The 18,670-nt window shown below is 35.8% G+C and overlaps 1 protein-coding gene across 2 annotated transcripts in view; it reads left to right on the top strand.

The window, feature by feature from the left end:
• LOC126263023 (aldehyde dehydrogenase, dimeric NADP-preferring-like) overlaps positions 1-18,670 on the top strand; it is a 233,870-nt gene that overhangs the window by 164,325 nt on the left and 50,875 nt on the right. For both annotated transcript variants that reach the window (XM_049959989.1, XM_049959990.1), the window contains exons 2-5: positions 1,266-1,309; positions 1,768-1,911; positions 14,323-14,418; positions 14,528-14,749. In XM_049959989.1, coding sequence (XP_049815946.1) covers positions 1,266-1,309; positions 1,768-1,911; positions 14,323-14,418; positions 14,528-14,749 — 506 coding nt within the window. The remainder of the gene's footprint in view (positions 1-1,265; positions 1,310-1,767; positions 1,912-14,322; positions 14,419-14,527; positions 14,750-18,670) is intronic.

Genomic DNA, 18,670 nt, shown 5'->3' with positions numbered 1-18,670 from the left:
TGCATCAGAGGTAAAAACAACATGAGAATGAGATGAGATTATATTATTTTCAATACTGATGTGTAAAGATCAACATTTAATTCACACTGAAGCTTACAGAGGAGTATATACTTTCATACACCATACAATATTGTGACGTCTTCTGATTCATGTTCTCCGAAATTCCTGTCTATTGAGATGAAAGAACAAGAAGCCAATTTTTCTTCCAACTGAATGGCTCAGGGAGAGTCACCAGCATATCTTATAATAAAAGATCAACAAATTTCATTCCTACAATTCTGAGCCACCAAAGGATCAATTGGAATAGCATGGATGTCCGTCCACTCATTCAGAGTTTGTGTTCACACAACCAATCACTACAATGATGAGATGCACAGTATTCGCAAAAAACATGTATGTTACACACTCCGTTCAGCAGAATCCTGTTGACCTCCATTTGACACTGCATCACAACTCATCAGAAAACTAGAGAGGGTTCTATTTAGTTCGCCCATGTTCTTTACATTCCTCCAACCAATGTCTTCGGGCTCTATGGTGTATATTAATTGCAAGCATATCATAGACTTATATCCACTTACTGTTGATGATCTTCATCCTGATGGTGTCTGGAAGGCACACTGAAGTTCAATGGTATTCTACCTCACATTCCAGGGTAATGTGAGTAATAATCATCTCGGGTTGCTGTCAGATCTTTATTTCTGGAGATAATGCATACTTATTGTTTGCATTTGATAGTTTTGTGAAATAACAAAACTAGTCATCCTTAATAAAATGAAACTGATGATTAGAACTAAGATTCTCACCTCATAGAGTCATGACTCTACCTTCCTGAAACCAGAGATCCTCAGAAGACTCATGTACAGTACATGGAAATTGAAATCAATGCCAGATACAGCAAACTGATCACATTGCTGATGCCAGTTTGCCTCATATCTCCTTAATATGGCTATACAGAACCAATATTCCATATCTCAAAATGTTGTGTAGAGCATTCCATGTTGCTTGTTTGATGTCTGGTTGCTTTTGTCCAATCACCTTACAGAAGGAGCTATTTTGTGCAGTCATACTTGTAGTTTCTCCATTCTGTTACTGCCAGTAATAGCAGAAGATGTATTTCCAACTAACTTGGCATCAATATACAAAACATTATCTGAAAGCTTGTTTTGAGAAACAAATTGTTATTTACTTATAATAATGACCTGTTGAGAAATAATATCCTGTTATTTTGCTGACAGCTAATTTAACTTACCCTTTTTTTTTTACAGTGTCAGTACCCAATGGGAAACAATCGAACACATTATTCTCAAATGTAAGTGTGACGTTTAACATTTATTTCTTCTCATAATCACTTTTAGTGAATAGATCAATTAACATTGTGGGATTCCCTGTAATCTCTTCATTCCTAGCCTCACCAAAAGGCCTTTTCTTCTAATGTCAACACTGCCAATATATCACTGTTGTTTGATACTATTACTGAAGTAATGAACTTAGATATATGTCAATGTGAGAAGTCATGATATTCCTCCTCTCCAAGAAAGTCTTTTTTTCTTCTTCTTTTTCTTTCATGTGATAACATGAGGAAATACTGTATTTTTTGTGTCAGATTATCCCAGCACATGTCAACCTGCATTTTTTGTTAATTTCTACTTATTTCCATTTTGAAGTTACTAGTTTTTAATTTTATGTGCATGTTGTTACTCTGAAGTTTCCTCAATGTCTCAGAGTTTACTTTTTGTACACTGCATTCTATTTTCTTTCCTGTGGCAGGTTGTACAGAGGGCTCGTGATGCCTTTAATAGTGGAAAAACAAGATCTGCAGATTTTCGTGAAAAACAACTAAAGCAGCTCCTTAAATTGTATGAGGAGAATGAGGATGCTATTGTTGCTGCATTATCTTCAGATCTGAGGAAGGTAAATCCTTTATTGCAACTTAGTTTGCAAACACAAAACTAAAAACTGGGTCTGTAAAGTATATTTTTAACACAGCTAGGAAAATGATGTATAATGAAAAAGACAATGATTCCAAATGATCCTGCATTTAGAACTTTTAAGTTCTCCTTTATCAAGAAAGGAGAAAATAATACATCTATAAAAGTGGCACAGGCGATGTCAGTCAGAACCTTTGATGTAAATTCTTACATTTTAAAAGTTTTTTGTACCAATCACACTTCCTTTTTTTCTGACAGGAAATTCTTAATCGGGACGGGGAGCTCTGCATTATTTTTTATTATGTTTCATTCCCATTAATTTTGATCTGATCCAGGTGAACATAAAACCAAAACAGAATTTTTAATACCCTCATGAAAGGATGAAACCTATTCTGAAGTTTTCATGAATGAAGCAGTACAGTCTGAAAGAAGACATGTATTCAGAAATATAATCTTAAAAGATAAAATAAGCTAAACTATCCTAAATGCCTTCAATTGCCTCATAAAGTAACAGAGTACACAGCTATACATTCTTTGATCATTTACCCTCAGAAATCGTATGATAGGGAAAAAAACTGTGTTTGAATTTTTTTAAAATTTGTTCTTCTAGACATATGGTTCATGGTCCACTATAAATTAGTTCTTGATGGCAATTAATCAGTTACACAGCTGTAAGCAAACATATTCAGAAAATGTGAAGTGTGTATGTTCCATCATAACTCTATAAAATCTGGACGCTTTCAACCAACCTTGTACATGTATGCCTTATTTTCTACAAAATTATATTATTATAAGTAATTTAGTAATCCAAGGATAATTTTAGAATGATATTGCGTCTGTCAACTTAACAAAAGGAAAAACGTGTCATGTGGACAGACATGAATGTGTACTCTTGTTTCATGAGGTGACAATAAGTGGTCAGCTGTAGCCTTCTTCCAGAAAGCATATGGCACATGCCTGAACTGATTTAGGAAACTGTGGCCCAAATCATAATTGCCAGCAGAGCATCTTTTAATGTAATAAAGATGTTCTAATTAGTACTCTTTTTACTAACCCCTACTCTGAGTTCTCTAAGTAACCTTTAATTGTGTAGTATGTATTTGCATTAGGAGCATCCTTTATTAAAAAAATCTTTTTAGAGTTTTTCTTTTGTAAAATGAAGGATCAATAACACCTGCTGTACCTTCCTATCTACAGTCACTTTCATAACTGCAACAGTGCAATCACTTAAACAAAATAATAATATTTCCTCCTTATACACTCCTGGAAATGGAAAAAAGAACACATTGACACCGGTGTGTCAGACCCACCATACTTGCTCGGGACACTGCGAGAGGGCTGTACAAGCAATGATCACACGCACGGCACAGCGGACACACCAGGAACCGCGGTGTTGGCCGTCGAATGGCGCTAGCTGCGCAGCATTTGTGCACCGCCGCCGTCAGTGTCAGCCAGTTTGCTGTGGCATACGGAGCTCCATCGCAGTCTTTAACACTGGTAGCATGCCGCGACAGCGTGGACGTGAACCGTATGTGCAGTTGACGGACTTTGAGCGAGGGCGTATAGTGGGCATGCGGGAGGCCGGGTGGACGTACCGCCGAATTGCTCAACACGTAGGGCGTGAGGTCTCCACAGTACATCGATGTTGTCGCCAGTGGTCGGCGGAAGGTGCACGTGCCCGTCGACCTGGGACCGGACCGCAGCGACGCACGGATGCACGCCAAGACCGTAGGATCCTACGCAGTGCCGTAGGGGACCGCACCGCCACTTCCCAGCAAATTAGGGACACTGTTGCTCCTGGGGTATCGGCGAGGACCATTCGCAACCGTCTCCATGAAGCTGGGCTACGGTCCCGCACACCGTTAGGCTGTCTTCCGCTCACGCCCCAACATCGTGCAGCCCGCCTCCAGTGGTGTCACGACAGGCGTGAATGGAGGGACGAATGGAGACGTGTCGTCTTCAGCGATGAGAGTCGCTTCTGCCTTGGTGCCAATGATGGTCGTATGTGTGTTTGGCGCCATGCAGGTGAGCGCCACAATCAGGACTGCATACAACCGAGGCACACAGGGCCAACACCCGGCATCATGGTGTGGGGAGCGATCTCCTACACTGGCCGTACACCACTGGTGATCGTCGAGGGGACACTGAATAGTGCACGGTACATCCAAACCGTCATCGAACCCATCGTTCTACCATTCCTAGACCGGCAAGGGAACTTGCTGTTCCAACAGGACAATGCACGTCCGCATGTATCCCGTGCCACCCAACGTGCTCTAGAAGGTGTAAGTCAACTACCCTGGCCAGCAAGATCTCCGGATCTGTCCCCCATTGAGCATGTTTGGGACTGGATGAAGCATCGTCTCACGCGGTCTGCACGTCCAGCACGAACGCTGGTCCAACTGAGGCGCCAGGTGGAAATGGCATGGCAAGCCGTTCCACAGGACTACATCCAGCATCTCTACGATCGTCTCCATGGGAGAATAGCAGGCTGCATTGCTGCGAAAGGTGGATATACACTGTACTAGTGCCGACATTGTGCATGCTCTGTTGCCTGTGTCTATGTGCCTGTGGTTCTGTCAGTGTGATCATGTGATGTATCTGACCCCAGGAATGTGTCAATAAAGTTTCCCCTTCCTGGGACAATGAATTCACGGTGTTCTTATTTCAATTTCCAGGAGTGTATTATGACTGGAGAAATATACAGGAATTGTCAAATATTTAACTGATGAAATTCAGCCCATTGTCTATGGTCCGGGAGAGATTAGATTGTAATTCAGACTATGGAATGAAACACACCATTTTTTGTAATTAATCTGTATATTCTTCCACAAATCTAGTTTTCACATAATCCATTGTGCCTCTCTGCCCAGTCACAGAAACCCTGGAACTTCTGAACTAAACTATCTCTCACAATCTGGCCTTGCATTGGTTCTTATATAAAAAGTAACAGTCAGCTAATCATCATACATTATTAGCACTTTCGTAAAATTATAAAGAAAAATTACATATGCACAAAAACTTAGTGTGTCAGTAAGTTAAACATGAATGCATAAGTTATCTGAAATAGTTTCTTTTCTTGCATATTAGATTTTTTTATTCAACATTTCATAAGATTTTTGTTCCGTGCAGTCATTATAGAAATATGCAAATATCAGTAACATAAAGTATATATTCTATTATTATTTTAGAAATTATATATTCTATTACTATATATTGCCTATGATTATAGTGGTTCCACTGACTAAGTCATATTACTTTATACACAGAACTACCTTTAAAATCATATCATTGCTGTAACAGTGTGGCAAATTCAGTCCCTTAGTGGTATGATGATGGAGTCAGAAATCACCAACACTCAATTAATCATAGAACACTGTTATTAGCACACAATGAACATGCATGTGAAAATCCACAAACAGAAGGAAGCAAACAACATTGGTCAAAGTAACGTAAGTCACGCAAGAGAGTTAATATTCTTGTGGTGGATAGTTGACACAACATTTATAATTTGAATAATTGCCTATGTCATTTTACAGTATTTTCCAGAAACTTCTGTTTGACAGTCCTGTGTGTTTAGTATTAACATGCCAAACAAAATTTCAAACTGTACGGTGTCTTAACCTAGCCTTTGAAATGATATGCTGAATTTTGTCTTCTGCAGATTATTAAATTACTTCACATGGTGTTAAGTACTAATTAATAAATGTGGAAGCAATAAACATTGTAGTAAATACATGGTAACATTATAAAAATTTCAATGTATTGGGTAGTACACTAGAAGTGTGTACCACTTCCTCATTTATAAAATTTGTGTCAGATATTTCCTTAATTAAACATAAAATGAAATCTAAGACTGTGACATTAACCCCCCCCCCCCCCCTCCCATACACACATTAGACTTTCATGCATATCATGTATCCATGAGAACCTGTCTGCATATACATGTAACAACAAATGTCTAAAATAAAATGTAAAAAATGATGAGTGTGGAAATTCATGTAGGCACTGGCCAACCAGAACAGTATAGGTCTTTTTTTGTTACAGGTATCCCTGCAAAAGGTTTCAGCCTGTGTTATTTTCACAGTCTCAATTAACATTACAAACTGTATATTATTGTTAGTGAGAAAAGTGCAGTTCATCTGAGCATTAATATACAAGTTCCTACAGCTTTTTCTAGTCTTTGCTATAATCTGTTATAGTTTTTGTTCTCTTCATACAGGTTATAATGCAGTATTTTTTACACCCTTGTACACATAACATACATTTACACTCTTCACTCGGTTTGTGGAATTTGTTGTTGACACATATTTTATGATGAAATCTGTGTATTGTAAGTCTTGTTGTTTTAGGCCTCTGTTCTTACATTTTCTGGTCCAGCTGTCATCCAGCATGGTTGGTGGTTTGTAGAGCTCCATCTCTATCCCCTTCTTCTTTCTGTCCACAGTGTTACTCAGGTGCTGATATGGTCCTGTGGAAGACAGCCAGTGTTGTAATCTGATCTCTGTGAATTAAGTCTGTTTCATAAGTTCACATGTAAATCAGGATGCAGCTATTTTTTCCATTCGTAGTATCATTTTCATGAACACAGTCTTGACTTTTTCTGTTCTTTTCATATTGTTTTTCTTATATGGTCTCTGTTCCATACATTATGACTGGCACTTCTGCCACTTTGAACAGTGTCATCACTGTGCTTATTGATAGACTGGTTGTGTTCAGGATATCATATACCATACGTGGCTTTTATGGGAGCTGCTACTCTTTCCTGAATATGTGTATCAAAATATGTTGCTCCTGTCTGTAATGTAATTCCCAGGTATTTATATTCCCCTACTATTTGTGATCATTGTATAGAGTTATAGGCTTACTGTGTATATGAGACTTGGATAAAATACACAGCTATTAACTAGAACGTTAGAAGTCCTCTGTTCATTCTTCTTTCTTGTTCCCTGGAATTTTTCTTCCATTTTCATGTCATGGGCGTTCGCCACATCAGGATTAGTGTTGAATCACATAAAGGCTTAGAAGGTACACCATACATGATGACAGTAAATATCAGGTAGATATACTCAAAATGTCAAATAATTCATAATTAATGCAACTTAATGTTATACAGTCGTACAAAATGATAACTGATGCTCTTCTTGGTTTCTAATTAGTAACTGAAAATGTGTTCAGAAACAAAATTATACACATACCAGACTGTGTGCATATATGTAAGTACAAGACTAGCAGAAAAGCTTCAAAATCAAATTACTGTACTGTTACACCTAAAGTGAGTAATCTCTTAAATACTTCTTCATCAATACAAATCTACATTAATTAGTTACTCAGTGCACAAGTCACATACAGAAGTATTTCAACTATGGGTGGCATGCATGTCAAATGGTCTATGCAGCCAAACTAAAATATGTTTTCCAAGAAAGAAATATACAATATTATTCTTATCCTAAACTTGCATGTATTTCTAACATGCTACTTTCAAGAAATTATAAGCCTATAAAAAATGATATGACAATTATCATTAAGGAAGACAGCACCTCCACAACTGCTGGAATACACAGGCATTACTATTATTTTGCTGAAATAAATTCATCATCACTACAGTGAAAACAGAAAATTTCATATGCGCAGTTTATCATATGGGAATAAAATAGGTGATCAGTAGGTTCGTTAGTAAAAAAGAAATAAAAATTCATAATCAGTTTACTTCTTGGTCCACAGGGTTACACACATTTCTACCCCATACATTGCTGCCAGAATCGCTTCCACATCCATTATCATATACATAAGTTAGTTCTTCACAATATTGATGAATATCAGTAATTTCATTGACAACGTCGTATATCAGTAAGTAGAGGATGTAATGACAGAAAGAGTTAACTTAGGTAGCTTAAAAGACAAAATAGTAATCAGCACATAAGAATGACAAAATTAAATATGTGCTACAACAGCTTAGGGGCCATGTGATTGCCAATCATATAGCTTACACAGGTTGTATGTCCACTTGAAGATTTCGCAACGTGAACCCTTCACAATGAAGATTAATTATAATCATGTTTGCATAAGGAAAAATGTAAACAATAAAATAAATTCATTTATACAACATTTGCATGCAAGACTAATCCTAGAAATAAAAAAAAAAATAAGTACAAATATACACATAATGTGAAAGCAAGTTGTAATAAAATTATAAACATGGCTCACCATACAAGCTGTAAAAGAATTTTGATAGTAAAGTTGTAATTAAATTATCCAAATCATACCAGGACAGTAAAAATTTTCCATGTTATTCCAGAGATACTGATCCCAATCAATTTACTACTTAACTTTCCATTTCCGTTAACATTTTTATCTATCAGCACTTGTTCCTACATTACTACAAACTTAACTGGAAAACTCGCACAGGCATGCTATGCAAAAAACTCTCACATATAATCTTCCTCTTACATAAACTGAGAGGCTCTGTTAGTAGAACACTCCTACTATATGCATACTTTGCTTCTTCCACTCTCATCTCTCTTACGGGATTGCACTGTGGGGAAATGGCCCAATTTCAAAGACTGTATTCAAATGGAGTACCACCCAGAGACTTATGCAGGCAGCATTTTAAAGAATTAAATATAATGACAGTACCTGGCTTGTATATTTATAGTTTCCTGATATATGCCAAAGAAAATTTAAATAACTTTGACCTTAGGATGGCAACGCGTTCACATAATACAAGAAATGGATGAACAATTGACATACCATTTGCCAGACTATCATTGATTCACTGCAGTTATAAGTATCTAGCACCCACATTTTTTAAAAAATTACCCAAAAGTGCACATTCTATGCCCATGGATAAATTTAAAGTAAAAGTAGCAAAAGGGATATAAAAAGTAAAGTATTTTATACAGTTCAAGAATTTCAAGAGAGTGCAATAGATGATACTGAATTTTGATGGTACATTTTGTGAAAGGAATATATATTACAAAATTAGAAATATAATATTATGCAAGCAATTTGTCTTGTCAAATATATGTATAAATAGATGTATACAATATATCTGTAACTTTTATTATATGACACCAATTGCATGTAAAATGTTTAAAGGTGAATAAATATGAATGAATGAATACTTTCAGTTGGTACTCAGTTATTTATAACTACATCATTTCTTCATCATTAATTACACATTTAATCATCGTTAATTCACTAGCCCACATACTTGCTGTCATTAAGAAGTTAACAGTTTCAACAAAAATTACTACTCATTATAATCACAAAATCCACAAATTTTCAGTTACTATGTTACATTTCCTCTTTTTAATGACCATACTTTTCACTGTTCTTATAAATAACATAGAGCACTATAAATGCATTCCGTATGACTGAGTGAATACAATCCACTGTATTTCACGATTACTAATTCCTAAACCTAACTTATCATCATCCACCCAGTTCTGTTCATGAAAAATACTTCATAGTACTCTACAGTGGGGCATCAACCTCATTGTCATAATCATCAATGTTATTATCCATGAACAACCCACACATCATAATAATCCATTAAGTATCCAAGAATTTCCTCATAATGTTATCTTCTCATAATAGTCCTCATTATTTGACAATAACCTTTAATTCTTCAATCACAGTTACCTCTCACCTAACTGCAACATCATAAATATAAAAAAATCAATATTCATCTCATCAAAACTTCACTACAAATATAACATTCATGACAACATTACTAATGCATATTCCACATTTGGTTATCCAGATCATGGCAAAAACAAACTTCACTTACTTCTCCCAAGATTTTCATTGTGTAATATGGTGTGACTTTACCAAAAAGCTTTCTCTTCCTTCAATACTCAAGTTATTCCAAAGTATGAATGAGATGTGTCATAAAGGCTGTCCCACATGATATTATTCCACAAATATCTCTATGTTCAGTAAAGTGCTTAACAGCACATTTACTCCACCAAAAGAATAATCATTACACATAGACTTTATAGCTATAACATGACTTTAAAAACAACAAGTCTGGTTCTCCATCTTCCAAATAAATGATTTTACATTAATTCTAATTTCTTCAAATACAAGAAAATAATTACTTAAATTTAACCCAAAAACCGACCAAAATTAATGAGCAAAGCATACAAAACATCATCCTAGTCCTAACTATTTAACATCTGAACTAGAAATACAATGACTAAGAAAAAGCTGATGTAGAATTAATTTCAGAAGGTTCAGATTAATTTCCATTAGTTCAACATAATATTTGTAAATTCTGTGATAAACATGAATTCATATTGAATCAGTAAAGGTGAAATATAACATAATTAATGTGTGACATGTCTGCTGACTAATAGACAGTGGATATACATGACAGTAAGAGGTAACTGTGGTAGATTAAAGAATGAGTGAAGGATAATACAATTCAGAAAGTGAATATGATAAAATAGTGCTAAATAACTCAGAACCCTGTGTTTGGCAAGCATATAACATACAATGGTTGTGTGTTTCCCTGAGGGAACACACAATATCAACCCCAACCTTAACAAAACCAAATGGCATGTAACCATAAAATAGTTCAGTTCAAATACCACCATAAAAAAGAACACAGCATAATTCTGAAATCATGAAGTCATCGCAATTCCTCGTACAAAACACTACATAGCAAAAATAGTAAATCACACCAGTATAATATAACAATATTCCTACAAAAAAGGCAAAACAAATGAAAGCACTAAGTATACAGACTGTGTAATCACTATCTTCAAATACTCATAGTACAACATAAATCAAAGTATAAAGCACAACATAGCAAAAGTCCTTTCACCAAAATGAAATAAAGAAAAAGTCTTTCAGTTCTTTCTTGTGGGCAAATTTGTGTACCTCTCTCTGAGCTCTCACACTTTCCTGTCTGGCGGTTTTTTTAAATTCTTATTAATGGTACATTTCCAGTCACTACCTTATAACTATACGCAGTCCGAATTGTACATTTTACATCCATTGTCTCCCTTAGATCAACTGTCAAATAAAAAATGTGCAATTGTTGAACAGAGGCAAACTCAGCTTTACTTTCACTTACTTCAGTAACTTTTTCCCTTTATGTAACTGACAGGTCATAATTGTGAATTTTCTTATCAGCATCAAATATTTCAGACAAATCTATATCATTTATTATATTACCACTTAAGTTTCTCCAGTTTATTTTAACTTTATTTATTTATTCATTTATTTATTCGTGTTCCATAGATCCGGTATACAAAAGAATTGCATCGATATGGAATGAGTCACAATATAAATTAACACAGTAGCCTACTTGTATATGCTAACAAATGTAAATTGCAATTGGTATATAAGAAACAAAGTATATTAATAGTTACAGGCTTAAGCATTTTCTATGGTAAAACAGAGGTATGAAATGATAAAAGAATAAATTAGAATTTTCCATATTACAAACTATACATTAGCAGAAATTTGATAGTGCCAACTGCCTGAACACGAATTCCCATACTGGTGTAAGATGTATAAAGTTACAAAGTGGCAATAGCAAATATTACGAGTAAAGTATTGCATCTAAGTTACAATGTTACATTAAAACATTGATTAAGAGAGTAAAAAGCTTTTTCCAGAAGATATTCCTTCAATTTACTCTTAAATTTTGGCATTTCACTGGTAAGATTTTTTATGTCAGACGGGAGTGCATTAAACACCTTCATGCTTGAGTAGTGTACTCCCTTTTGTATCAGACTCCAGTTTTTTCTGTCAACATGAAAGTCATGTTTTGTTCTTGTGTCATAGTCATGATAAGAAGTATTGGTTTTGTACATGTGTAGGTTCTTAGCTGAAAAGCACATAAGGGTTAAGATATATTGTGAGGTCATTGTTAATATTTTGTGTGTTTTAATAAGATTTCTGCATGAATGATTCCTGTTAACTCCACTTATAATTCGAATTGCTCTTTTCTGAGTTACAAATACATTAGTTTTAATCTGCCAGGAAGTTTCATATCAGCGTTTTACAAATACTTTGTTTGCCATTGGTAGGTTACCCCAGAATATTGAGCCATAGGATAACAATCAATGGAAATAGCCAAAATAAGCACCCTTAACAGCTTCACTATTAGCAGTTGTTGCTATAACATGTACAGCATAAGTTGCTGAACTAAGTCTTTTTCTCAAGTCCGAAATATGGCAAGACCAATTTAATTTATTGTCAATGTGGAGGCCTAAAAATTTTGTTGAATAAACTTGATATGTATCTTGATCATAATAGCTTAGACGTATGTCATCCTGAACTTTGTGAGACCCATGGAAATGTATAAACTGGGGTTTCTTTTAGATTTAAAGTTAGGCCATTGCATCTGAACCACTTATGGAGGTCATGGAACACCAAGTTGGCAGATGATGCAATATCATTTTCACGTGTTTTTTCAATAACAAGGTATGTAACATCTGCAAAAAGAGTAAATTTGATGATAGCCTTAGAATAGTGAGGAAGATCATTAATAAAAATAAGAAAGAACAAAGGGCCAAGCACCGAACCTTGTGGCACACCTACACTAACTGTTCCCCAGCCAGATGAAGGTATTGAGCCATCTTCACGATTCAGCAGTACCCTCTGCTTTCTGTCAGTCGGGTATGATCTGAGCCACATTCCCACTTATCAGTTAAACCATAATAGGCTGCTTTTGAAAGGAGGATTTCATGACTCACACAGTCAAAGGCTTTGGTTAAGTCACAAAAAATACCAACTGAAGCCAATTTATTGATCAGTGCTTCTAGAACATTATTAGTAAAGGAGAATATGGCATCATCAGTTGGAAACCAAATCGGCATTGACTAAGAGCCTTGTGGAAATTCAGGTGTTCTACAATTCTTCTATGCATCAGTTTCTCGAGAACTTTGGAGAAGCATGTTAAAAGGGATATAGGGCGGTAGTTAGAAGCATCAGTTTTTTCCCCCTTCTTGAACAATGGTTTCACATCAGCATACTTCATTCTATCAGGGACAATGCCTTGTCGAAGGGATTCATTAAATATATGGCAAAATATTACACAAATGACATTATGACAATGTTTAAGTACCTTAGTGGAGATATTATCAAAGCCAGGTGACATTTTGGTTTGCATTTTAGTGATGATCCTTTTCACTTCACTGACTGTAACTGGGGCTACGAGCATTTGATTAATTTTGCACAGACCAGATCCTTTCAGAAGGTCCATAGCCTCATTGATTGAACCCCTACAGCCAGTTTTCTCAGAAGCTGTTAGAAAGTGCTCATTTAAGACTGTTGCAACTGCATTCATTTCTTTAATTAAATCACCACACTGTTTACAAAATTCATTCAGATACTTCTCCCACCATTCAAGCTCCAATTTTTCACAAAATTTAAATAGTGTTTACTGAAGAGATTCCTTACATACAATGGATTTTGAATAATTTTCTGCTCTTAATGATGAAATCCCATCTGTTTTTGATAACTCAAATACCTTAGATTCACTTTCATTATACAGAAATGTTGACAACGTCTGATCACAGCTTTTCAACCTTGAACTTCATTACAGCATTAATAATTTCAGTAGTTTTGAACACTTTTCTGATTCTTTGGACAAATTAAGTTTGACACCTGAAGCATCATCTTTGGAGCTGTCTTACTTGTTGCCAAACTTGTGAACGCACTTGAATCTACATTTGTTGGTTGGAGTCCAAATTTGGACAAAATTTTGTGAAATGTTGGTTACAGCATCTGGAAGCTTGTTTCAGGCCACAAAAGCTTTGATTCAGTATACACACATCATTAGTTCACCTTCAAAAAATTATGGTTTTCATATAAATGGGATCAGCTAAGTTTCCATGAGGGAAAACAGTTAAGACATCAAACTTTAAAAATTATTTGTGACTAGGATATGGAAATTTATATAAGATTAAGAATGAATTTTTGAACTGAAGGCATTGCCAAAAACAGAAAATATGAAACACTCTAAAAACCAAAAATTTGTTAATGTTCTTGAAAAATGTCATAACTCAGAGCATTGTTTGCATTGCTATAAGAATGCATATAAAAGAATTATAGTCAATTCTTAGGGTATGCAGATAATGGTTTACCATTAATAACCATCATAACATATATATAAACATGAAGGAGCAGAACCCTACAGACTGGTGGCAAATATCAATACTTGAAAACTAGTTGTCATTTTAAGACACTAGCTTTCCTGCAAATTATACAATTTGTATCAGTCTTAATTACACACAGAATACAGCTTCTCTGAATTGTACTTCTTTATTAATTACAAATTGATGAATGTTGTCTTTAATTAGATGTACACAAAGCAAGAAGTGCATGAGAGTGACTTCTAGATTCGCAGTTCAATGACATCTATTATTTTCTTTTACAGAGTAGACAAGAGACTATGCTGACTGAAGTAGAACTTATGAAAAATGATGTTATAAATGTACTGATTCATTTTAGAGATTGGATGAAACCAGAGAAGGTATGCCTCTAAACTATTTTATTGTCTTTCTCGTTTTAATTTGAGATTTCAGAAAAATAAAAGTTTTGCTGTAACTGTTTACCACTTTTAATGAATTTTTTTGTTGCAGCCTGAGAAAGGACTTGTTTATCTGTTGGATGATGTTGTCATTTATAATGAACCTTATGGTGTTGTTCTGATTTTGGGTGCTTGGAATTACCCATTTCAATTGGCACTGTTGCCTGCTGCTGGTGCTATAGCAGCAGGTAACTGTCTCGTAATCAAACCATCAGAAATGTCTCCACACACTTCAAAGCTTGTAGCTGAATTGGTTCCAAAATATCTTGATCGGGTATTTAACTTATTATTATCATCATTATTATTATTATCAATATTAGTGTTGTTATTGATGTTGCTGTCATGCTCTTTCTCTACCTACAGTTTTTCAAAGTCCTAACACCAGCATTGGATTAAAAAAAAAAAATAGACTTGATTGATTGCTTTATTAAGCTTTAACATTGTACAGATTTCACTATCTAAAACACTGAAATTTTTATGGCTTAAAATTAATTTCTTATACAGTAATTGGCAATAATTTTCTAAATCTAATAACATTTTTTGTTATTTTAGCTAGTTATTAACAATGATTACACACACACACACACACACACACACACACACACACACACACACACACAAAAGCAAGCAAGCAAGCTTTCAGATGACTCTTCTAAGTCCATTCTTCTAGACCTGCATCTACATGATTACTCTGCAGTTCATGTTTAACTGCCTGGCAGAGGGTTCACACCTTTTTCACCATCATTCTTCTAACTGGTCTGATATGGACCACCACAAATTCCCATCACCCTCACTTACTAGTTGGATATATTCTATTATTCACCTATGGTTTATACCCTCTACAGTTCCCTCAAGTACCATGAAAGATATTACTTGATGTCTTAACACATGTCCTATCATTCTGCTTTATCTTCTTGTCAATATTTTTCACATATTCTTCTCGTCACCGATTCTAAAGAGAGCTCTTTGTTTCTTATCTTATCGACCCACTTGATTTCCAATATTTTTCTATAGCACAACTTTTCAAATGCTTAAGTCCTCTCCTTTTGCAGTTTTCCCACAGTCCATGATTCACTTCCAATTGTACAATCTCAGAAATTTTTTCCTCGAATTATGGATGATATTTGATAGTAGCTGACATCGTTAGGGCAAAATGCTGTCCTTGCATGATTTCTTAGTCTGCTTTTCATTCTCTCCCCCCCCCCCCCCCCCCCCCCCCATCTTGTTTCATCTGTATCGCATTTTGGTTCAGAGCCAGCAGAATTCCTTCACCTCATCTATTTCATGACCCCTGCTCTTCATATTACATTTATCACTAATCTCATTTCAACTACTCTTCATTACTTTTGTCTTTCTTTGGTTTACTCAGTGCAAAGTGTCTTTCACTCTGAATTTTAATATCACTCCTCATCAATCTCCTTTTGTGTCATGCTTCTTTGATGTATACATTGAACAGTATGGGAGAAAGACTGCATATCCATCATATATCCTTACTAATATGAGAACTTTGTTCTTAGTCATCCATTCTTATTTTTCCCTCTTTATCTTCCTGAGAATTTCAGACATCTTGCATCATTGTCACATGCTTTTTCTAGGTCAACAAATACTCTGAACATCCTTTGATTTTCCTTAAGTTTTACTCTCATTATCAAGCACAACATTGGAACTGCCCTTCTGGTGTCTCTTCCTTTCCTAAGGCCAAGGTAATTGTCGTCTAATGGATCCTATGTAGCTCCCACACTGACTTGAACTACTTCTTCTATATTGTCATTAGACAGTTCACCCCCATTTTAGAGGCTTTCAGGGTTCTCTTTTTACTGATCCACTCTGTTCTCTGCATTTAACAATGGAGTCTCTCTTGCATTTTTCATGCTGACAACTTTGCTTTTAATTTCACTGAAGGCTTTCCTAGTTACTTAACAGTCCTTCCCACAGCCATTTCCTTTTCAGTTTCATTGCATTTTTCTCCAGCCATTTTGCTTTAGCTTCTTTGCACTTCCTGTTCATTTCCTTCCTAAGTGACTTACATTGCCATATTCCTGTCCTGTCCTGAATATCAAGAGCCCAAATGGAAAATCAGTCCTAAGCAAAGAAGTTAAGGTGGAAGGAGTATATAGAGGGTCTATAAAAGGGAGATGAAGGCAGTATTATAGAAATGGAAGAGGATGTGGATGAACATGAGGTGGAAGATATGGCATTGCGGCTTGGATTTGAGAGAGCACTGAAAGACCTAGATTGAAACAAGGTCCCAGGAGTAGACAACATTCCATCAGAGCTGCTGATAGCCTTGGGAGAGTCAGCTATGAGAAAACTCTTACATTTGGTGAGCAAGATGAATGAGACAAGCAAAATGCCCTCAGACTTCAAGAATAATAAAATAATTCCAATTCCAAACAAAGCAGGTGCTGACAGCTGTGAACATTACCGAACTATCTAATAAGTCACAGGTGCAAAATACTAACACGAATTCCCTACAGAAGAATGGAAAAACTGGTAGGAGCAGACCTTGGGGATGATCAGTTTAGATTCTAGAGAAATGTACAAACGTGGGGTAATAATGATCCTACGACTTGTCTTAGAAGATAGGTTAAGGAAAGGCAAACCTATGTTTATAATATTTGTGTACTTAGAGAAAGCTTTTGACAGTGTTGACTGGAATGCTCTCTTTGAAATTCTGATGCTAGCACGGGTAAAACATAATGAACAAAAGACTATTTACAACTTATACAGAAACCAAACAGCAGTTTTAAGAGTCAAAGGGGCACTGAAGGGAAGAAGTGGTTGAGAAAGGAACGAGATAGATTTGTAGCCTATCCCCAATATTATTCAATCTGTACATTGAGCAAGCAGTAAAGGAAAGCAAAGAAAAGTTTGCAGCAGCAATTACAGTTCAAAGAGAAGAAATAAAATCTTTGAGGTTTGCTGATGACATTGTAGTTCTGTCAGAGACGGCAAAGGACTTGGAAGAGCTTTTGAACAGAATGGACAGTGCCTTGAAAGGAGGATATAAGGTGAACATCAACAAAAGCAAAAGGAGGATAATTGAATGTAGCCTAATTAAGTCAGGTGATGCTGAAGGAGTTAGATTAGGAAATGAGACTCTGAAAGTAGTAGGTGAGCTTTGCTATTTAGGCAGCAAATTAACAGATGATGGCCAAAGTAGAGAGGATATAAAATGTACACTGGCAATGGCAAGGAAGAATTTCTGTAAAAGAGAAATTTGTTAACACTGTATATTGATTTAAGTGTTAGGAAGTCTTTTCTTACAGTATTTCTGTGTTGTGTAGCATGTATGGATGTGACACCTGGGTTATAAACTGTTTAGACAAGAAGAGAACAGAAGCTTTTGAAATGTGGCGATACAGAAGAATGCTAAAGATGGATAGATCATATAACTAATGAGGAAGTACTGAACAGAACCTGGGAGAAAAGAAATTTGTTGCACAACCTGACTAGGAGAAAGGATTGGTTGACAGGACACTTTCTGAGACATCTAGTTTAGTGTTGGAGAGAAGTGTAGAGAGCAAAAGTCATCGAGGGAGACCAAGAGATAAATACAGTAAGCAGATGCAGGAGGATGCAGAGATGAAGAGGCTTGCACAGGATAGTGGAGCATGGAGAGCTGCATCAAAACAGTCTTCAGATTGAAGACCATGACAATGATACTCCTGTCTTTTCCTAAACATTTTTGTACTTTCTACTTTTATCAGTTAATTGAAGTATTTCTTCTGTTACCCAGCGTTTCTTCATGGCTACCTTCCTTGTGCCAAATTCACCTGTTCAACATCTGTGATTGCTGATTTTAATGATGTCCATTCCCATTCAACAGAACTACCTATTGTAGTACTGAATATCACAGGATCTACAGAATTTCAACCACTCATTATCATTCCTCAGTACTTCAGTGTCCTACTTCTTTCAGTTTTGATTCTTTGAAATTATTCTCTTAAACTTCAGACTACTCTACATCATTACTAAATTGTTATCAGAGTCTCCCAGGTACAGCTCACAATCCAGGATCTGATTTCCAAATCTCTATCTGACCATGAGGTAATCCTTCTGGAATCTCTCCATGTTTTGCAAGAGTATCTCCTCCTCTTGTAATTTTTGAACAATTTATTAGGTATTACTACCTGAATTTATTGCACAACTCATTCTCCTGTCTCATTCCTACTATTGAGCCCATACTTTGCTT

This window comes from Schistocerca nitens, chromosome 6 (genome assembly GCF_023898315.1).
Source record: "Schistocerca nitens isolate TAMUIC-IGC-003100 chromosome 6, iqSchNite1.1, whole genome shotgun sequence".
In the NCBI taxonomy this organism is placed as follows: domain Eukaryota; kingdom Metazoa; phylum Arthropoda; class Insecta; order Orthoptera; family Acrididae; genus Schistocerca; species Schistocerca nitens.
The sequence above is the reverse complement of the archived record's forward strand: the minus strand, read 5'-3'. Positions and strand labels throughout refer to the sequence as shown.